The sequence below is a fragment of the Electrophorus electricus genome, chromosome 3, assembly GCF_013358815.1.
Source record: "Electrophorus electricus isolate fEleEle1 chromosome 3, fEleEle1.pri, whole genome shotgun sequence".
In the NCBI taxonomy this organism is placed as follows: domain Eukaryota; kingdom Metazoa; phylum Chordata; class Actinopteri; order Gymnotiformes; family Gymnotidae; genus Electrophorus; species Electrophorus electricus.
The window spans coordinates 26,374,472-26,396,176 of record NC_049537.1 but is presented as its reverse complement, the minus strand read 5'-3'; the positions used below and the strand labels follow the sequence as shown (position 1 = coordinate 26,396,176).

The 21,705-nt window shown below is 44.1% G+C and overlaps 3 protein-coding genes across 8 annotated transcripts in view; 1 reads left to right on the top strand and 2 right to left on the bottom strand.

Moving 5' to 3' along the window:
- Positions 1-1,888: 1,888 nt before the first annotated feature.
- On the bottom strand, positions 1,889-5,760 carry xrcc3 (X-ray repair complementing defective repair in Chinese hamster cells 3). Its single transcript, XM_027011632.2, has 7 exons — positions 5,593-5,760; positions 5,273-5,410; positions 4,902-5,114; positions 4,081-4,235; positions 3,717-3,929; positions 3,470-3,516; positions 1,889-3,268 (listed from the first exon to the last, which is right to left on the bottom strand). Exons 1-7 carry the CDS (start codon positions 5,645-5,647, stop codon positions 3,022-3,024), a joined length of 1,068 nt encoding a protein of 355 aa, XP_026867433.2. The 5' UTR covers positions 5,648-5,760; the 3' UTR covers positions 1,889-3,021.
- A 519-nt stretch (positions 5,761-6,279) lies between these two features.
- Positions 6,280-21,705, top strand: part of brf1b (BRF1 RNA polymerase III transcription initiation factor subunit b) — a 42,591-nt gene continuing 27,165 nt past the window's right edge. For 2 of the 4 annotated variants that reach the window (XR_004775810.1, XM_035524414.1), the window contains exons 1-7: positions 6,280-6,446; positions 7,103-7,311; positions 9,299-9,379; positions 10,997-11,170; positions 13,321-13,352; positions 14,326-14,398; positions 20,902-21,051. Coding sequence is in view for 3 of the 4 variants with exons in the window: in XM_035524414.1 (XP_035380307.1) it covers positions 7,128-7,311; positions 9,299-9,379; positions 10,997-11,170; positions 13,321-13,352; positions 14,326-14,398; positions 20,902-21,051 (694 nt within the window). In the remaining variant the exon portion in view is untranslated. Of the gene's footprint in view, positions 6,447-7,078; positions 7,312-9,298; positions 9,380-10,996; positions 11,229-13,320; positions 13,353-14,325; positions 14,399-20,901; positions 21,052-21,705 lie in introns of those variants that run through there. The other 2 variants (XM_035524415.1, XM_035524416.1) reach the window with 2 other exon arrangements.
- btbd6b (BTB (POZ) domain containing 6b) lies at positions 15,456-19,196 on the bottom strand. 3 transcript variants are annotated; one of them, XM_027011607.2, is made up of 5 exons: positions 19,087-19,196; positions 17,455-17,749; positions 17,277-17,367; positions 17,066-17,184; positions 15,456-16,925 (listed from the first exon to the last, which is right to left on the bottom strand). In XM_027011607.2, the coding sequence occupies exons 2-5, from the start codon at positions 17,658-17,660 to the stop codon at positions 15,893-15,895; spliced, it is 1,449 nt and encodes a 482-aa protein (XP_026867408.2). In that variant the 5' UTR covers positions 17,661-17,749; positions 19,087-19,196; the 3' UTR covers positions 15,456-15,892. The 3 variants fall into 3 exon arrangements, with proteins under 3 accessions (XP_026867408.2, XP_026867409.2, XP_026867407.2); XM_027011608.2 differs by lacking the exon at positions 19,087-19,196 and adding an exon at positions 18,106-18,276; XM_027011606.2 differs by lacking the exon at positions 19,087-19,196 and having other exon boundaries at positions 17,455-18,099.

The following is a 21,705-nucleotide window of genomic DNA, read 5'->3' as shown; positions in this document are numbered from 1 at the left end:
CTAATTTTTTCCAGTTTATAGTGCTGCATAACATGTTTGATGAACGCAGATTAAGTGAGGGGCTGTGTCCGTTTCCAGCACTGTAGAATGAACCTTGCCACAGTGTGAGTAAGACCTCTGAGGGGTTTGTTTTCACTGATACCCCAAATCAAGCCCAAACTGGATCAGGTTCAACGGTGCATCCCAGGAGACCTGACAGAGTTCTGAATATAGACTTACAGAAATTAGATAACAGGGCATTGTCAAAAAATGTACCCTAATGTGGCAGGGGATACAGCACAATGGTTGCACAAAAGCTACATTTTACAAAGATTGACCTTTGAGAATCGGAGATGGTGCAACACTCTAAACTGTAAGACCATGTTAGATCATAGAAATGCTAAGTGCACACTGTGGCAATACCCGAGTCAACTTCCCAATCAGATTTCAGAAAATCGAGGGATGTATCTGATTGATTAGATAGATGGTCATACATATATATTGTCACCCCTAGATGTGGGGTCAACAGTAAATAAAGATTTCCACTGGCTGCTGTTATGTACTCTAGGTTACTGGATCTAATGTAGTTGCACATTTGTAGAAATTGAAAAAAACAATGGGTTTGAGGCAAACTCAGTTTATTGCACAGCAATTCAAAAGAGGGAAACATGCCATCAGTATAAAGATTTGTCATTTTTTAGAATGCCATTACAAGGCCAAAGAAACTATCTAATAGAGACGAGCAAAACTGGTGATTTGCAGACAAATTCACATTCCGTCCGAAGTGCTGTCTTATTTTTGTCCAGATTTAAAGGGACTGTTTTACAATGGGAAGAGAATAAGTGTGCTAAGAGAGGTGGGATGACATAGGGCCTGCTCAGTTTCACCAGGTCGCTTGATCATTTTACATTGACTTTACCGCAGAAAGAGGGAGCTTGCATCTTACAGGCCCAAAAAATGATACTGAAAATTAGGCTGTCCCCTCCAACCTGTTTCGGTCTTTGTAAAAAGTCATTTCTAATTCTAGGGGATTTGTCTATCCAGTTGTTTAAAAAATGACATACGAATAACTAGTGGGAGTATGATAGACTCTGGGCAACCGTGTTGATGGGGAACAGTTCACACTCAGGTTCACCTAAGTTAAGCTCATACCCAGAAATCCTACCAAATATCCTCAGTGCTGACATGATACTTGCAATTGATTCACATGGATTTGTGGCATACAAAAGTAGGTCATTTTCAGAGAGACCACATGCTCCCTCTGTCCTCTTAATATCCCATAATAGTCACCAAGTGAGTGTAGGGCAATAGCCAAAGGCTCCGTGGAGAGAGGTGTCACCCTCCTCAGTTTGGAGTAGGAGAGAAGATAATATTGCAAACTCTATGAAGGTTTAACAATAAATCTAATGTTTATGAAGCCACTTTAATCTGGTGAGATAATTGTGGGGGGGACTTTTTCAAGACAGGTGGCCAGTGTTTTAGTTTATTATCTACATTCAAAAGGTTGAGTGGGCTGTTATCCCACTTGGGGATAGAGATGCAGACCTGGTAGAAAGTTGGAGGAAGTGTATTGGCATTAAATGATTCATTAAAAACATCAAACAATAAAGGGAATATTTAACCGAGAATACTTTATAGAACTCCTAACTAAAACCATCAGGTCCTAGAGCTTTAAAATCTGTATGCTCTTTATGGAGTGGTTTAATTCCTCTGGAGACAGTTCTTCAAGTTGTGTTTTGTCTTCTGCAGAAATCTTGGGGATGTTCTATTCACAAAGTCATCTGTTAAAATGCCATCACCCTCTGACTCTGAAGAATACAAAAACGTATATATTGGTGGGCTTGGGTTGTACCTAGAGGTCTGTCTGTGAGAAAACACACCACTCAGAAGCCAAAGGTGTATAGATTTTGAGTCAATTTAATGTAATTGTGTATTGAATGCCAAATTGACATCAATTAACAGCATTCTCACATAACTACCCTGCCTGTCTAGATCAAAAGGAGCTGTGTGAAAGGCAATACAATGTATCTGTAGACCTGTATGATCAATAAGTGAAATGGAGGGAATCCAAGCGTTCTGTATATTCTTCGGAATCTGGGTCTTTGGAGAAGCAGTTAGCGAAGCAGGCTTGGGACTAAAGGGTCAACAGTTTGATTCCATGTACTGGCAGGTTGACTGAAGGAGCAGTGTTCTCTGTTCCTCCAATATTCACCACTGACATGCCCTTGAGCAAGGCTCCCAACTCCCTAGTGTCTGCCCACTACTCCAGGTGTGTGTGTGTGTGTGTGTGTGTGGGGGGGGGGTAAAATGCAGAGACCTAATTTCCACAGCTGGATTAATAAGGTACTGCTTCTTCTTTGAAAGCACTTCATCACAACTGGGGTTAGCACATGTAGCATTTAAAACATGTTATGCTTTTCAGTGTTATAGACACAATGGTGGTTGTCTTAAAGCAGGTGGGAATTAAGGCCAGTGCTAAAGCCAGGCTGAAAGATCTTGTTAGAACAGAATTTGATAATCCTCCCTTAAGCAAATCACTTGTGATATTACTGCCATATCTGTCCCTGCATTTCAGCATTCAGAAATAACCTGCTTACAGAGCAGCACACATAAGCAATCAATATTTTTCTGGTTAGGATATATAGACAAAAAATGACTCCCCTGGTGCCCCCTGCTGGTCTGCAAAGAAATTTCTCATTTTGTACACATTATTCTACATAGTTGAGAGATGTTGCTATTTCTGTAATTACTAGACTATATTTAACTTGATACAATATAATGAGATAAATACTAACTGTAAAATCATTTATTCAAGGCATCAAAGACACAATACTCAAATAAATATTCAACCATTAAAAATATATGATCATGCATGGTATAGCCAACCTACCTTTTTAGAGGTCATTTCAACAAACAAACTATTAAATATAAAGTTAATTTCAATTTAATTCTATGCAGCAAAAGTGAACGGAGTCCATCATTCTTTAGAGAATCTCTGGTGTATTGCTCCATTTGAAACTTTTGGTGTGTAGTCCAGGGCTGTTATATGGGACATGGGGGCTTTTCCCGAAGGCCTTCACGAGGAACCCCCTTAACCCCTTCCTCCCACACTCCGCACAGGCAGCTGGTCCGGGGCAGGTGGGGAGCAAAAACCACCTCCAGACTGCGGACAGTGCTGGTCTGCCCCCCGACCCTCAGACAGCGCTCCTGCCTCCTCAGCATAAGACGCACCAGCACCTGGTTGGCCCAAGCGAGACCCAGAGCAGGAAGCACTTTGCTGCCTACCAGCCTGCAGGTGTGGCGCGGGGGTGGGACACAGGTTAGTATTCCTTACAGCTCATTTGGAATACGCATAGAAACATTAGAACAAGGTGAACTTTTAGCCTCTGTTAACTCGTTATGCTATGGTGCCAAATAATAGAACATTTTCTGTATTATGCAGAAAATATGGCTATTTTTTTTTTTAAATAAAAAAACAAAACATACTAACCCATAATCACACCGCCCTGGGTTTGGGCTGTCCACGAGGTCAGATACCTAGTAAGTAAGCAGAAGCACAACTTAATTACTTGACGTCTAAGGTGCAGTGGTGCTGAATTATTTAACATAATGTGATTGGCCTAGCAGTTTCAATCTCAACAAGTGCTGGCGACCTGAAACTGGAAATTCAATCCAATAGTTAGGAAAGAAAGAGAAGCCACAGCAACCACGTATCTGCGTGTGTGCGCGCGACAGACCTGGTTAATGCAGAGCACCGGTGCACCATACGTATGGCTGAGGCAATGGAGGTTGCGAGAGAAGGCCAGCAGATGGCGTGCTCGCTCTATGGCCTCATCGGCTTGGAACTCACTACGGAACAGAGCAGCCACTGAGTCCACCACCACCAGCCGCACCAGACCTCGTTCCAGCAGCAGGGGCACACGCTGGGACACACAGGTCTGCAGAGCTTCCTGTGGACATGCACACAACAATGTGATAAACACTGCCCATGCACATTTCACAGTGCTTGCACAAGCGCCTTTCATAGCTGGCTGGATTGCTTATTGAGCATTTGGCACATGCTACAGGAGAATGTATGTGGGGGAAGCTAACTCCTCCTACCAGGTCTGCAGTGTGCTCAATGTAGATGTTGTCACTGAAGCGGAGGCTGTGAATCAGAGCTGGTGGTACGTGTGGGCGGAGCCTGGACTGCTGAGTAATTAGTTGCCGCAGTCGCTTGATGGGAAAAGAATCTTCAGTGCAGATATATACAGCTCCTGCCAAATCATTGACATCCAATAATTTTTCTCAAACTAGTCACTTGAGTTACTGGACTGTGATTTATAGTCTATAAATACGCATACATGATATGGACAAAAGTATGTGAACACATCTTTTAATGATTAATCTTGATTTCAAGTGGACACACCGATTGCCAACAGGTACACATGTGCTCAAAGTCATAGCCATGCAATGGGTCGTACTGTAGTGAAGAGCTCAGTGACTTTAAATGTGGCACTATAATAGAATGTCATATTTCCCCACTAGTCAATTCATGAAATTTCTGCTCTTCTATATCTGCCCCAGTCAACTATAAGTGAACTGTACGCATATTGTGAAATGGAAACTAGACGCAAACACAGAGTGGGCCACCAAGCGCTGAAGAGTGTGGCGTGCAAAAATGGCATATACTCTGTTGCATCAGTCACTACAACACACTGCCTCTGGAAGAAATATTATCACAAAAACTGTGTTGGCAGCTTCATGAAATGAGTTTCCATGGCAGACATTTACGCTTTTATCCAAAGTGACATTTATACATTTATGACTGACTACCGTTTGAGCAATTGAAGGTTTAAAGGTCTTGCTCAGGGACCCAACAGTGGCAATGTGTCGGCAGTGGGGCTTGAACTGGCAACCTGATTACTAATCAAGTACCTTACCTGTTCCAAGTCCCCCATGGTCTTGTGGATACTGGACAGACAGGCATAGCTGCAGACCAAACTGGGTCTTTCCAGCAGCACTCTCGCCTGCCAGCTCTGTTATTCCATTCAGTGGAAGACCACCACGCAAGAAGTCATCCAAAACAGGACAGGCAAACGAAAGTCTGTGTCCAGGCTCCAAGGAGGGCCATTCTCCAAGTGACAACTCTAAAGCTGCAAAGATCATATGAGAGTAAATGGCGAAAAGCTAAAATAGCTAAAAGTAGTATTGTACAAGTAGTTTCCTACACATATTACCAATGCATAATGACCTCTTTCAGCCCATTTCTAATAAAATGTTAACTAGAGCTATGCAGAACGTAGCCAGCCACCTGTGACAGGTCGTGCCTTGCGGTATTCAGCAGCAACAGCACTATGAAGGAGATGGACATCACCCTTGGATAGATGGGTCAGTCTTTGTAAATCAGGACCCGAGAGACTGAGAATCTCTTTAGCTGATCTCACACTTGCTGAGGGAGTTGACAAAAGGAGTAAATGCAAATTAAATGAACTCAAATACTTTTAATCCAATTAAATTAACTTGACGTTATATACGTGCAGTTAAAATTGGCTGACTAGGGTTAATACGCCACACAATGACATTTGCTGTTGCTAAAAATATGAAAAACTGTAGCTAGTCGGGTTAACTTACCTTTTTTCACTGCATTTGTAATCTTAGGATTCAATTTAAGTCGTCCCCAATCCATTGCATCTCGTGGAATTCGATTAAAAACATATGTTTAACATGTGAATTTTGATCAACATGTGACTATATAGTTATACACCTTGAAATTGTATGTTGTATACAGTACTAACCAAAACAAATTTTGGCGGCAGGCAGAAAACTTAGTACTTCCAGGTTACAAAAAAATGTTTTGACGCCTTGTCACAATAAAAGCCATTATTCATTATAGGCTATAATCCTGCACACAAGTGAAAAAAATAACATTTGAAGGTCAAACAAGAATGACTAAGAAGCACTGAAAATTAATTTTCTATCTAAGAAATATTTATTAATTTCACCAACGTGAAAAGCAGCCCTAAACAAAAAAAAGAAAAACCCTCAAATATGTGTGTGCTTTACAATCGCGAACTACATTGATAATGGTATAGACCACTATAGGTAAATATATTGGGTGTCATTTTCTAGAATGCCATCTAACGAGACAAATACAATGAATAAATAATAACGTAACAAATATAAACGAAAACATAAGGACTCAATTACGTTACAGCATGAAGCTTACTTCAAGACAATTGGAAAATGCATTCTACGTCACTTTACACCCCCGAGGCGCAGATTTTGGACCAGTTCTGTAATGTTAGGCATCTATCTGTAGACCAGTGGAGTGTAACCACTCAGTTGACTGTCAGTACTGAAAGTAAATTGGTGACAATGACTACTTAATTCTTTGCCCGAGGTGCAGTGACATTAATTGTTTTTCAGTCTTCCGAAGTCTGTCGAAGACATTGCTATATAGAATTTGAACCTTGCTTCCGTGGCCGGTGAGTGGCTAGCTACCTAGCAAAGCATTTTCCTGCCCCATCAAACATGTAGCTAGCTAGCTAATAACAAAAGCTAGCTAGCTATCTAAATAGGTAACTTTTATTTCGTTTCGGGTAAAAATAATAAAGTAGATTGCTAGAAATGCAAGATAGCTCAATATCCCAACAACGAGTAGGAAACGAGAGTCAATCTAGCTAGTTAGTTGCAACCTAGATAGTTGTATATGCTAGTTATAAAATTAACTACAGTACCATTTAGCTTCACCCGTAGCTTTCCAGCAATTAGCTACACCACTAACAAAAGTAACTGCGAGCATTCATAAGAATATACACGAGTCTACTCAATATCACGTCACAGAAGAGACGTGAGTTTTATTTACCGCGGAATTGGGCGATTGTTACATAATAATACTTTAGAACGCGTTGGCGAGCACTGGGCTCGTGGCTGAGCGGCACAGCGCAAGAAAGGCGCAAGCGTTCGCTTACCCGCGAGCGACCAAGGTTCGAGTCTTAGCGGCTGCAAATTGCTATCGATGTTACGCGAGCAAAGTGATTATGCGAGAAAAATGTGTGTTTTTGATTGTCTGACAAGCTTTAGCCCACAATTATATTTGTGCGTTGTTGGATGTTAGATTCTGTGTTGCGTTCGTCATTAGGATTATTATCATCGCTCCTGTCAATATGAGCTCCCGTCAGTGCCAGAACTGTGGCGGGGCAGATATCGATATCGACCAGGCTCGAGGTAGCGCCGTCTGCACGGCATGTGGATCTGTACTCGAGGATAATATTATCGTGTCTGAGGTGCAGTTTGTGGAAAATAGTGGAGGGGGTGCGTCGGCAATCGGGCAGTTTGTTTCTGCAGATGGTAAGTACTGTTGCTTTTAATAAATGTATTTAAAGTACTTTAATAGTGGAGGCACTAAGTATAAAATAAAGCTAGATACTATATGATACTATATGTTGATTAATTGATTCATTTCATTTAGTTTTTTAGAAATTGTGAATTGCAGTGTATAATGCATCAGTACAATGTCAAAAAGCTCCAGTATTGGCATTTTTGCCAGCTCATTTTTTATTCTCTTGCAATAAGATCCTTTTGCATGAAGCCATACTCTGAACCATTTATATGACTTAGTAAAAACAAAATCCTAACTCTGTTTTGCCTTACAGTAAGGTATGGTGTTTGTTTAAACAACCCAGACCACAGATGACTTTAAAAAGTTCCTAATTGTGCCTTTAAAAACTGAAATATATAATGAACCTTTAATAATATGTCATGCTTTTGTGTATTAGTAATTGGCCTACTTACTGCATTGTCAGTTCCGGGCAGTACCAGTTCTGCAGTATCTTTTGAATAAAAGCTAATTTCATTGTGGACTTGAATGAAGCAAACTCGATTGGTTGTTTGCACCATGTGTTTCTAGAATGACGACTGCAATAAATCTCATTAGGCCTTTGTAAGATATTGGTTTGGCTAACTGGGATATTAGTATGTTAGTATCATGTTCTGGAGACTTGGGAATTGAATACCAGGTACCTCAGTGGCTGTGCCATTTTCATCAGCGGTGTAATAAACATTGTAAAACCAACATTACTTCTAAATAAAATGACTACTTTTTCTTTGGTCTTCTCTTTAGAATGATTTTTGACCTCATTTGCATTTTGAACTTGAACCTCAGTTTTGTTGATCATTAGACATTTTTTCTCTCTAGTATGGGGTCCAGTTGGGCCAGATCAAAATGCTGCCTATCATGTGATAAGTTCACACCCTATGCTGCCCAGGGTATTCAAATATTGCTATGTTCTAAATCAGTGGTTCTCAATAGTTTTGGACCAAGTACAGGCTCTCATCAGACCGAAGCCTCTGAGTACCTGAGTATTACATACAAGCCTCCAGAGGCCACAGAAGTTCTAAGTGGCCAGCGTGAGCGCATATGTCGGTTCTTGAAACTGGATAAGCACAAGTTTCAAATTGTAGGCTTCCTTTAAAGATTCAGTAGGTTTATCTTTTAAGAGTGCTTGTTTTGAGTTAAACAATCACCAGGCTGTTGGCTTTGTACTCATTGCGAGCATTACTCAGTGCTTATGGTTATCATAGTAATCGCCGGTGTTCGAGATTGAAGTACCGGTATCTTTCTCTAGTGGCCACAAGGGTGCAGGATTGTAACATTTTTTTTATTTTTTTTTGGTCACGTCTTCTCACTTGTTATAACCAAGAGAAAGCGTGGCATGGAAATGATCGTCTCTGTTATGTCTATTCATTGGTGTGGCTTAGAGCCTCCTGTGTAAATACTTGCATATGCCATTCATGGCCTGTCAGCACTTATTTCCTAAACCCAGCTAGCCAATGTAAAAGAGACAAGTTAGGGTATATTATTTTACAACCATGTAAAATTAAAAATGCTTAGAGGTTGTCTGAATGCTTTTAGCTAACCAGCAGGAAGCTAGAAAAGCAAGCTCAAAAAGACGGTGTTGTTTGAACACTTTAAGGGAGATAGGCAACAGTATGGTGTACTTGCGTGGTGCTATCAGTTTTTGGTGTAGCGCCAACCTCAAGTGAAACTGCAGACATGCCAAGTGATATTGTATGAGGGAAAGGCTAACAGAGAATAATGACGGCTGTGGGAAATACTAAAAAAAACAAATCTACCCACCCAAACCAGCTAAATGTGAGGGGATGGGGCCACAAGGTCCTTCACATTTGAAAGAGTTATTCATAAGCTATGCAAAAGTCTGATTATGCTCATCGATTTGGAATTGTTCAAGTGAGAAGTTCAAGCCTTTTCCTTTCTCGGGCCTGTTGTCTGGAGAGCAGGTGATTGCATGTGCTTCTGTGCACCTTTCTGCTGCAGGCCCTGCAAAGACCCCGGTGCTGGGCAGCGGCTTCCACACCAGCCTCGGAAAGGAATCGCGGGCTCAGACACTACAGAACGGTGAGCGGCACACTCCTCCTTCGCACTCTTCCTGCCGACACCTGGGGCACCGCAGGTTACAGGTAGCGCTGATGAGGTTTTATCTTGTGATCAAAGGTGTCTCTGGGTGTGTATGTGAAATACGCACTGGACTTAAGAGGCTTCTTCACCACTTAACACTGTGACTCAAAATAGTCAAAGTAGGGTGCTTTGACATTTTTGTGCAGCTAACTAGAGCAGACGTTGTGCGCTGGCAAAACTAGAACTACACAGTGGTTCAAGATCTTTTGCAATTGTAAATATTTTTCACAAAGAGCTGCCTTTTATGGTCTCCAAAGAGCATGTTATTTCGGTTGTCACATTCGTTTGAATGCTCTTGACTTTCAGTGGAACTCAGTGGAGATTGGTCACAATTCTGTGCTAGAAAAATGTCAGTTATTCTACAAAAGCACAAGCTATATTAAAACGATTTTGAAGACCATTTTAATAGTGGTCTAAATAGAAACCTGACACATGTATACATGTATATACAAGGTGCAAACTCGGTAGGTGCAAGGTTTATGGGCCATACCATTATGTTACACTTCCATTACGTAAACATCCAATACCTTGCTACAATTAATGTTTTTAACATTCACATTTCAATTGATAGAATCTGGGACAGTAAAGTAGCTACCAAATTAAGAACAGACCTTCTGATAAATGATCTGGGTATAATAATCTTTTTTAGTCCTGTCAGGTCTCTGAGTCTACTTCCTGGGAGTGTCCAGTAAGACACTAACAGAATTCTGTCAACGTCCTAGCAGCTCCAAGGCCCCAGTGAGAAAGCCAGCGTTGCTGCGGTTCTGTAATCTCACGGCCGTGCAGGGACACGTGCCTCAGGGAGGCGACCCTGTGCGTTAATCCCGTGGCTCGTGTGACGCTGAGGAGGAGGGTGTGGAAGGACAGGCCAGGCGGTGGCCATGAGACGGAGGGATTATGCTCTTCACAGCCTTGTGGGCTATTTCTGCTGCGTGGCATGCCGGTTTTGCTGTCCGTTTGGCAGCTGATCAGCCACACCGGGGAGCCGAGGGACGGACTCCTTGCCTTTGTTTGTCTCGGTCTCTTCCTTGCGACTGCTTTGGGGCTCTTCTACCTGACTCCCTCTGCCAACGACAGATGGTGCAGTGCGTGTCCACACCCACTGCACTTGCTCCATGTTGCCCATTTTGATCTGAAATTGGGGGTTCTCGGGAAGAGACGTGTTAAGCCAATTACTGACCAGATAGTGTGCCATGGACTTAAGTGCTGATTTCCCTGTGCTAAACACACGCAGACATCCTGTGGGATTTGGTGTAGTCTGATTTATTAGACATGTGAAATGAATTACTACCGGGCAAGAAGTGAGTGTGCGAATGAGCGAACCAGTGAACGTCTGGGAGTGTGTGTGAGAGTCAGACAAGGTTGCATATAGTGTCACTCCAGGGAGTAAAACAGCTGTCTCTCTGCCCAGACAAACGTGTGTTTTTTTTCCCCTCCAAACTCCATTAGCCTGTCTAGATGCACACTGTTCTCATGACATCATTGCTACTGGAAAACCAAACACCTGCACGTGAAGTCATGCCTCGATTTGTATGTGTGCGCATGTCCTATCTCCAGGGAAACGGCAAATACACAGCCTGGGCAGTCAGTTGCAGCTGAACCAGCACTGTCTCGACACAGCCTTCAACTTCTTCAAGATGGTGGTGAGCAAGCACCTGACGAGGGGCCGCAAGATGACCCACGTCATAGCTGCCTGCCTGTACCTGGTCTGCCGAACGGAGGGCACACCCCGTATCCTCACCCGGACAGGCCCCGGGCCAGGTCCCAGCACAGTGCAGAACACTGTCTCGTGCGTAAATGATCATTTCCTACACTAAAGTAAATGCACTCACAATCACCATGGCAATAGAAAGGCCTACTCTAATGCTTCATCACTGCAGACAGCAACTGGGACACAGTGTGTGTATTGTCTCTAATGACCTGAAAAGCAGCAGTATCGGGAGAGGGTCCCACGGCGTGCCGGGCAGGAAGCAGCCATGCTGGGGGGAGCAGGAGACTGTTTACTACACCTCCAGGACTTCCACCTTTCCGTGCACCTCATCCCATTAGACCATGCAATACAGTCCCATCTGCTCTCTTTTGCAGACGCAGTAGCACAGTTGTGGCAGTCCTTGCTATCGTGCACAGCTGGGACGTAAAAAGTGCCCAGAGTCTGTGACACTTAAATGGAATGAAGACCTATGTTATTTGCTGTGAGGTGCTGCGAAAGCTGTTACATTTGATATTGGTCGTTAAATATATGCCAATAATAGGGTGTAGTCACTGTGCCATTAGCAATATAATCACATACAATCATGATTTTTTACTTACCAATCAAAACTTCTGAGTTTCATTCTCAGACTGTTTCTGGTAGTTTGCGCTAACACTCAGTTTTACATTTTTGTAGAAAAGATTATAAATAGAACATGCTCCAGCTTTAATTAACTCGGGCTACCACAATACTTAATCACAATTAGTGCTATATGAAAAAAAGTATGATTTCTAAATTGCTGTACCTTTTGTATTCGGCATCCTATAGCAGTTGAGTTAATTTGGACACGTTTGCCTTATGCGGTTAGACGCTCAGAGCAGCATTGTTCATTCTTATCCAGGGCTACCGCACTGCGCAGTGCGGTCTTTCCCACACTCCACCACACAAGACTCAACTCATCAGCTAATTATTATGCCCTTCAGGAGTGTGATGATGTCTGCTGGGGCTGAGAATACTCCAAGACTCCAACAATGCCAGTCAAGAAACCTGCACGTTTCTTCTTCTAAACATAAACGCATGCCTACTGGGCCTTAATGTGCAAATGAAAGGGTTTTCTGAGAGGGACTGCTGTAGCGCTCATTAGCCGCTGCGAGCTACAGTATGAAAGGACACTCAGGTCTACGCGATAACACGCTGACAGGGAGAAAGGATGTCAAAGAAGCTGTCTGTAACAGCTCTGCTCTCAAATTATGCCAGAATGGTACGGCTTTTCTAAAATTATGCCAGAATGGTACTGTCCCACATCTCTCAGATGTATGTGTATGTATACGCACACACACACACACACACACACACACACACACACACACACACGCCCACCACAACGCGCAGATATATCCACACAGTGCCCTGTATGCCTGCTCATGCTCTGGTCTCATAGCTGTTGTGCTTGATTTGCTTCCACTGGGGTGTGGTTGCCTGCCCCAGAGGCCTGGGCAGGGCTCATTCTGCAGTCAGGTTAGGCTCCAGCTAATCTCCTCAGCTTTAGCGCAGGCTTCAGCTGTCCATTAAACTTCGCTGTGCATTGCTAGCTGCCAAGGTCCGTTCAAGTCACACTGTGCTCGGCTGTGTGATTGGCATCACCAGGCCTGCCTCCCTGGATTTGCATAGCTCGCATGCGGATTTTCCTCGGGGACCGTAAGCAACTCTCTCCCAGAGCAACGAGTTGCCCATATCAAGATCGCCGCTGTAATTAAGGCCCTTAGACTGATCACCTTTGCTATCTCTTGGTAAGACGGGATTAGCCTTTCGCTTTCAGCGGTACTAATCTCTCCCTGCTGTACTTAAAGGGCATCAGTCACCATGGAGACGTGCCACAGGTGTGTGGATGTGTGCCAGATGGGTGGTAAAGGATAGAGGTGGCGAATACCTTCTTCTCTGATGCTTTGCCTCAGGTGGCCTGGGACCGATTAAACTAACTAATCCAAAGTGACAGTTATTAAATGGGAATTATCGGATTTGTATATATGACATTAATGGGTGAGGATAAGCAGTGAAAATGTTTGCAATGTCTTTTGAGGTAATAGTAAAGTGTTTGTTGGCTCTTTGTGTGTTGATTGCTTACACTGCATGCCTTCTGATGGTAGAAGTTGCAGTCGCTTTGCTTTGTCCTTCCTTAACTCACCTTCAGACATGCTACTGGACCTGAGTGATCTCTTACAGGTTGGCTTTCAGATGTTTTATTAGGCCTTTAATGAACTTACTGAATCAAAATAGGAACTTAGACACCTATTTTGTGAAATACAACACTATGCTCAGGTTAATTTGCTGTCTGGAAAGTTATTGAAATGTAGGTCGCTGTAAAGTTGCATGTTTTATCTTGTACATCTGAATTTTTGATATAAAGTTAGGTTTCAGATTTTTAAGTGCCAGGTATTTATAACAAGGCTCCACTGAGAATGAGGCAGTGGTCTAAGTAGACACTGCTGTGTAAATGAAAACCCTCAACTGAACTGAATTGGAATACAATACCAGACATTCTGTATATAGTTCGAAAAAGCAGATATTTGACTGTTACTGTAATACCAAATGGTTGTTTGCCAAATCAAGCCTGTGTGCACCATATACTGCACAGACTAATACGTGTGGTTCCAGGCAGAGGTATTTCAGGGCTACATAGTTGGTGTTACACTTATTTTAACTCCCCCAGCTGTCCTAGCCGTATGGACCCTTGAACCCTTTCTGGCGTTCTGTGGCTCTTAAGTACATGGATTAGAGCCTAGATGAAATATGCTATGAATCCCAAGCAAGTGCAGCCACGCCCAGCTCTGACATCACCCCACCCTGCTGGGCATAACTAGAGACCCGCTGCTGAGTTCATGAACTCTGTGAATGTGGGTTGCCTAAAGAGCTATGAACGTGTTGTGTGCTGTTCAAAGCTGGGCTGCAGGAGGAGAAATGACAATGTGCAAACTCAGCCAGGAACTATTTTGGTATAAGCAGTGAACAACAAAATTTGAAAGGTGTGGAAATTGCTAATGGTAACTAATACTGTATAACAGCACAATAGTATAATGGTTGTCTGAAGAAATGTTGTTTGCCGTGTTGCATGACAGATACTTAGAAACTCTAAAATAAGATTTAGATAAATGTGATTGCAAAGACCAGATTCATTTTTCCCATCTATTTTCCTCAGGTGAATGTGTATATACTAGGGAAGACTTTCCTGCTCCTGGCCAGGGAACTCTGCATCAACGCTCCTGCTGTTGGTAAAGTTCTGTTTTACTTGTCCATATGTGCAAAGCCAGCTGTCCTGATGGATGTCTGTAACCACAGAGATGGGTTCTTCTGTTAAATCAGTCGTACATGCCAGGCTTGGTCAGATGAATAAGGTAGCATATGTCAGGCAGTGTCTAAACTAAAGCCGTGACTCATGGAAAATGTGCTACTATGCAGTCATTTTATTTTTTGCTGCTAAATGGCTAAAACATTTAATCTAATTTAAATTCTGCACTTACTGGTGGAAGTGGTCATGTTCTCTATTGCATAGACCTTTACTTTTTTGTAACGCCACCAGGTCACCAGGAAATTACTGAAAATGTATTTCCCAACTGTTTAAAAGAAAACATGGAGAGATGAGGTGCAGTCTGTCCTGGAGCACATAGGGGGCACTGCGTCATGGTGCCTTTCTGATCCAGCTTTGGTTGATTTTTGGAACAGTGGAAATAGAAGGAGCAAAAGGCACCGGGAGTTTTTTTTTTACCAACTGGGACCATCTTAATATTAACGCCTTGGTGTAATCCCAGCCCACAGCCTGATTTGTGGCTTTCCGTGTGTTCCAATTTCATGTTCAGATGGTTGCCTGTCGAAAATCTGACATTTTACCAACTTGCATCTGCTCCGTGTTTACTAAAACCTCAATTAGAATTCAAACAGCAGTGCAGCAGATTCTTTGGGATAAATTCAAACGATCCCCCTATTCAATTTCCCCTGCAGTCTGGCAAGGAAACTGGGTTCTTTATGCAGGCTATGAAGATATTTAATCCATGCACAAGAGTCATTGTCTCATTAACAGAGTTCAGGTTCGCTGCGGGTTTTTTGCTTTAACACTTGTGTCAGAGCCCAAATGTTTGTGTTCTAACCTTAAGAAGGTAGCTGAGGTGATTTTAAGAAAAAGCAAATATGCTAATGTGTGTCTGAGCTCTTTCCGTTGGTCCTGTTCGTACAGACCCCTTCAGGACGCAAGACTGTTTTGACATTTAGCAGTCATTATCCCGCATTAGGACATAAATACCCACAAGTCAAACAATAAAGCAGGGTGACACCTTTTCAGTTTGAGTCACAAAACTTTTATAATCTGCAGTTTAGTAATCTGCGCACTAATACAAGACATTTCATTTGTCAGTCAGCATCAAGCTGTAAACAAATTACCCTCAGGTTATGTACAAAAACACACCAGTGGTAACGAGCCACCAAGAGTGCAATACATCCATTTCTTTGTTCATATATATATGTCTGCATGCCGCAGCATCAATAATTAAATCAAATATACTTTTCTCAATAAATAAAGCAGAGGAGAATTCCTTCACTCAGGCTCTTGGGAGAAAAGTCAGTTTCAGCATGAAAAGACTTTGCTATCCAATCCTCCACTGCTACATTGAAAAGAAGGCAAGAGTCTCTTGGGACCCTGTACTCCCCCATGTGTTCACTGCATCCGAATCCAGTGGGCGGGAAGTGCACCGGTACTGCCATCCACACGTTTTTCACGCGTAGAACACCAGCTCTGGGATCTGGCCCCCCTGTACCCCGGTTCCGTTAGTGCTGTCCGACGAGCACTGGAACTGAAAGGTCACCTTCCCGCACTGCACCTCCGTCATGCCCTCCTGCCCAAAGTAGCTGAGCTCGTTGCCGTCCAGCACAGCACTGACCGTGTAGAATGCGTCCTGCTCCACCTGCACCGGGTGCTCAAACCACACGGAGAAGGTGTTGCTCGAGCCGTCCGAGACGAACTTGGTCAGGTTCTGAGCCAGCGTCACACCCTGGCGCTTCAGTTCGATCTTGACGCTGTACTCTGCCTTGCCGCCGCTGGAGCCGTAGAGGCCCAGGCCGGCGATGAAGATTCGCTTGTCCACAGCGAACTGGATGCTATCGCAGCGTCCGCGGTAGCGCCACTGGTTGCTGCGGTACGCGGACGACTGGAAGCGGTGGCAGCGTTGCGGCGTCAGGCCCTTGCGCGGTGCCATTGGGAAGTCCAGCTTGGGCTTGTTGGCCGCCGTGTACCACAGGAACACGTCGTGCGTCTCCTCCAGCGTCAGCACGTCCGACTGCGCCGCACCGTCCGCAAACTCCTGCAGCGTCATGGTCGGGACACGCACGAGGTAGAGGGCCTTGCCCAGTACGGCCCTCTTGTTGCGGGCCGTGGGGCCCAGTCCCTGCCGTTTGCACTCAGCGACAGCCCAGTCCAGGACAGCCTGGAAGACCACCGCCTCGTGGGTGTTGAGGGTCTCCCGCTTCAGGATGATCTCCAGGGTCTGCAGGTCGATCTCACAGAAGCCCTCTGAACGGAGGGCCAGTTCAGCTTGGGCGTCGATCACCTCCCAGCAGCGCTGCGTGAGCTCAGGCTCCTCAAACAGCCGGCTCTGGGACAGCAGCACACAGGCATTCTTGGCCTCCAGGCTTGTCTCCAGGAAGGTGACGCAGGCCTTGGCCAGGGCAGGCACTATATATTTCTTGGCGGCATACAGAGTGGCCAGCACCGTGTCAGCCTCCAGTTCAATCTCATCACTGTACAGGTATCTGCAGAGGGAAATATTGGACCCAAAGCTCATAAGGATTCACATAATTATTTTGCAATATGTAGGATTCCAGCCGCATAAATCGTTTAAATAAATACCAAGATGACTACAAACGCATCTGTCATTAGTTAGAAAGCTTACTTCAATAGGATTAAAAATGCAGCAGGCTCCACGTCAGGAATATGAATCTCAGATTTGCCCTCAGCGAGATCCCCGTAGAACATGGCACCGAACACGGAACTCCCCACAGCCAACACATACTGAACGAGCAAACGGAAAACACGTGGAATTAAACCTAGTCCGTAACCGACTAACTGACCCGAAAGTGACGCGAGAATCAACGTTTATTCACCTTATGAGCTGGAACTTTTTCTGACTGGCCCGGGGGACCCACGATAAAATGAACATCCGCCATGAGTTCGTTGTTGAACATCAGAGCATTCCTGGAAAGAAGAGGACAATTGTTACAAGGCTTGTCTACGCTTAACACTTAACCACAGAAATCTCACAGCTATTAAGAGCACCCCTACCTTTCCCGCAGTGTCGGATGAGTAGATTGCCAACTGGCGGTCTCGACGTTGTTGTTGTTTATGTTCTGCTGGGTGGCGGTCGCTGTCGGCGTGGTTACCGTTTGGGGCACCTGAACGATCGTCTTTTTGCTGGCAGCAGTTACTGCTGTGCCGTTACTATTTGGTAGGTTTGTATTTATGCTGGCAGGATAAAGTTCTGCAGCCATCTTCTTCTTCAAAGACAAAGTCACGATCTCATAGCATACTGGCAGCTTGCCGGTCTGTTTCCCACTCTTTCTAGTCCTTTTCAGGGTTTCTGGAAGTAAAAGGAAAAACGTCAAAAACTTCATGATCCGGCCATACAGGCAATCTGGAGGTGTTGGCATCAGCAAATAAATCCACCACTCTCAAGTAATCAAAAGGCAGGTTTATTGAATAACGCGTCCTATAATTTAATTCTGCATTACGTCCGTGTTTCACATGGGATGTAGCCTACGCAACACTCGTCTCTTCGCTGTAACGGTGCAGACATACGCGGGAACATAAACGCGTCCCTCCGGCGGAATTACTCCATGGCGAATACTTTTTTCCTCCTTCTCATTGCATCCCTGACTTGAGAAAACATTCAAGCTGTAAATCCACGATTTAAAAAAAAAAAAAAAAAAAACCCACACAAATGTGCTGCTACGATGCAGAATCGTTGAGATGATCACAGAACCCCAGGTGAAGACAACCGCGAGTTTTGCTGAGCGTGATGAACGTCCACACTGCGGCTGCTGCTCTCGGTAAGCGCAGTGCGTCCTCGCTCGGCTGGATGCGCTGCGCGTCTCCTGCGTGCCGGAGGACCCGTTTTTCCGTAGCGCTAGCTCACGCCCAGCTCTGCACTGGCCAATCAGGGTTGCAGATGCGCCACACGTCAGAAGCCGCCCGGGCGCCGCCCACGGTCGCGTTTGCCCGCCTCCTCTCGCCATAATATTCCCGTACACCCCAAGGAAGCAGATTTAACTCTTGCAGCAGTGTTGACAATCTACGTCCACGCCACCATTTGCACCAATACAGGCATAAAATCGTAAATGCGTGCCGCACTGCATGCGCAGTTTATTGAATGTGAACATCAGATAGAATCGGTGCGTTGAACTGAACCTGCCGTTTTAAAAACCCGTGGGATTGGTTTGAGGTTCAGTTTTTGTGCAACGCTACACAATCATTCCCGAAGTTACTTTAAAACTGCCCTAACTGAGGTTAATCCCAAATGCAATACAGTAACACTGTACGAATAAAGAAGGAACTATACAGTCAGATCAAGCGGCAGTTTATCAACATTTGATATCTGAGTTTACTCGACATTCGGACGGTTTATAATGCGCTTCATTGGGATAAACATCTGCAGCGAAGTGCGGCTCAATGACAACTGTTCAGTGGCGAACAGTTTACAGCTTCTGTCGGACCTACGTGAAACGACGTGCTCAACTCGTACCGCAAAGAAAAGCTCTGAGGCAAATCGGCAGTGTGAAAACACAAAGTACACAACCGTCTTCACAGACGACTTCTCCCAAACGGTCCGTAGGCGAGCTAGTCTCGGTTTTTGCGTAAGACCCAACGCCCCAACATCCAGACTGCAACTCCAGCTGGAAATAGTTTTTAATTCATTACCTTATTGAGTGAAGTGCAGCCCAGGTGACACAGAAATGCATTCAGGTTTGGTCTCTGGACGCTCGATCGCAGCCAGGAGCCATGTTAAATCCGGAGACTGTTACGGGAGAGGGGGTTGGGCTTAGGTCCTGTTTCTAGATCGGTTTCCCGGCTTTCCAATAGAGGGCCCCGGCGCTACGAAATGGATCATTTCGAGGGGTTTATCAACGAATGGCCTATGCTAAGCGGTTTAAGCATCATACAAATCTAGATGAAGCTATTTTGTCCGCCAGAGTCTCCGATCGCATATCTTCTCTTTAAGTGTCGCATTCGCAATCATCATTATACCTGTCCACTTTTCTTTTGCGCAATCACACAAGTTCAAGGGTAAAAAGACCGATTGTGCCAATGTATAGCAAACAGTAATCTAATTTTTAAAGGACGCAGTGCAGTCTTTTATAGACATGGCACTGCCCCTGCTTTGTCTTTGTGGGTTTACAAATCACATTTATCAATTTACGTCCACATCAGTGCATTTTTTTCCATCAACTCCTGTGTGAAATGCTGAGCCGCTTCACCACTGTTACAGGTTAAAGCAAAAGGGTCACGTCGCTTTGCTTATATCTTCAAGTGACAAAGTTTTGTATGACTCTTGTGCGTGTGATTCCTAGGAATACGTTGACAAATATGTCATATAAATCACTTATGCAATAAATTACGCTGTTTGTTGGGTGGCTTTCGCCTTTGTAACGATATCACATCAAGCTTATTTAGTTGTTATTATTTGAGATCAGTTTTGTTGTTGCAGGTGACAACATAGCAGATAACAGATCAATTATGTTGCTGTATGATTTAGTTCCAGAATGGATAAAGAAAATTTTTCCAGCATATATGCGTTAGGCTTGTATGAGATCAGAAGTTGTGGCTAAGGAATTTGCAGTGTATTTTTCTGTGAAGGCATTTTTGTTTTCTGTTCAACTGAAACTTCTCACAACTCTGATTGCTAGACATCTTCCTGCCTCTCCACATTCATTCATCACCTTTTTAATCAGCCTTCGACAGGCACACGCTCACGCATTGCACAGTCCCAACAGCCTGCGCGAAACAGAGGCTTCCAGATCAATTCCTATTTTAGTGTAGTACAGAGCGTTTCGGAGGGTTGTCACACGTGGAAATGTAATTTTCCTCAAATCATTGTTTCCTGTTCCACAGATGGTACAGGAAGGTTGGCCCACTCGCTGTTGCGCTTCAGTGCATTAATATGGTAATTTAGTGTAAAATTGCCTATATGAGTCAGGAAAATGCAAGTGACAGACGCAGTCCTGTGAGATTTCTGCGTGGCTGATACATCTCTCAATCGCAGGTCGAGTCCGCACAGTATTTCCTCAGACAGGATTATTGTTCAGTGTGTTTGTGAGCTGAACTCATTTCCTTGTTATTAGGACAGCAATAGTGTGTACTTTAGTTGTTCAGAAGAATGAGTTTATCCAAGGACTTCGAAGTAGGTGTAAGTGAGGAATATTTGCTCCCATGGAGCAACTCTGAACCAAGCTTCTTTGAGGGCTCCCTTCAGAGAAGCCATGCTCCGGCTTCACACAAAGTTATGTCCTCCTTGTGAGGTCTCCCATTGGTCAGCCTGCTTGTTTTACCCAACAGCTGTTGAATATACATTTGCTGAACCCTTTTGTAATTAATTGTAGTGAGTATGATTGTTGTCAGTATGGTTTTATTAGTACAATAAAACATGGCTGTTCTATAAATCCATTCACTATGAAAACACTCTTTTGAAGACTTAGTCTTTAGCTTCCATTCTGATGATGCGTTCTTTATCTGTAGATCCATGTCTATATATTCCACGCTTTGCTCACATGTTGGAGTTTGGGGAGAAGACCCATGAGGTGTCCATGACTGCACTGAGGCTTCTGCAGAGAATGAAGAGGGACTGGATGCACACAGGACGCAGGCCATCCGGACTCTGCGGTGCAGGTGCTGATGGCACTGTTGGTGTTCAATGTTCATTTGTCAAGCAAGTTGTTATTCACTCTGTCACCTGGATGTTTAGCATTTCTTCATATTTCTAAATATGCAATTTAAATACATGATCGTTTTTCGGAGAATCCCAGAGGGAAGATCAAATGTTCTTTTGTGCATCTTCAAAGTTGGGATTTGTCATGACATGATACTGAAGTTCCCCCACTGAGGGCTTTTGCCAAGCAGTGAAACCAACCCGTACTGTGCTTAAAGCGTGACATGGGAAGTGGAGTAGAGGTGCAGCGTTGCATAACCAGTCTGAGCGAGCAGTGCTGAACAGCCTGTTCGACAGAGGCCTCTGCACTGTACTTACAGAGGCTGGAGGTTCCCCACCCTCGCTCCAGGATCAGAAACAAACACTCTGCCTCCAACTCAAGCTCAGAGACCTCTCTTCCCAAGTCTCACTTTCCCTCTGACATTCACTTCTGCAATATGTGAAAAATTAATTATTCATCATTAATCACTCATTAAATTAAGGGTAATGTTTATAGGGCGGTCTTCAGAACTAAAGTTGATTGCTGTAGAGTAAAGGCAGAAAGTGAAGTACTGATATGATCAAATCAAAGAAACCTCTGTCATTCGTCCATCAGCAGCATAAAGTGCAGACAT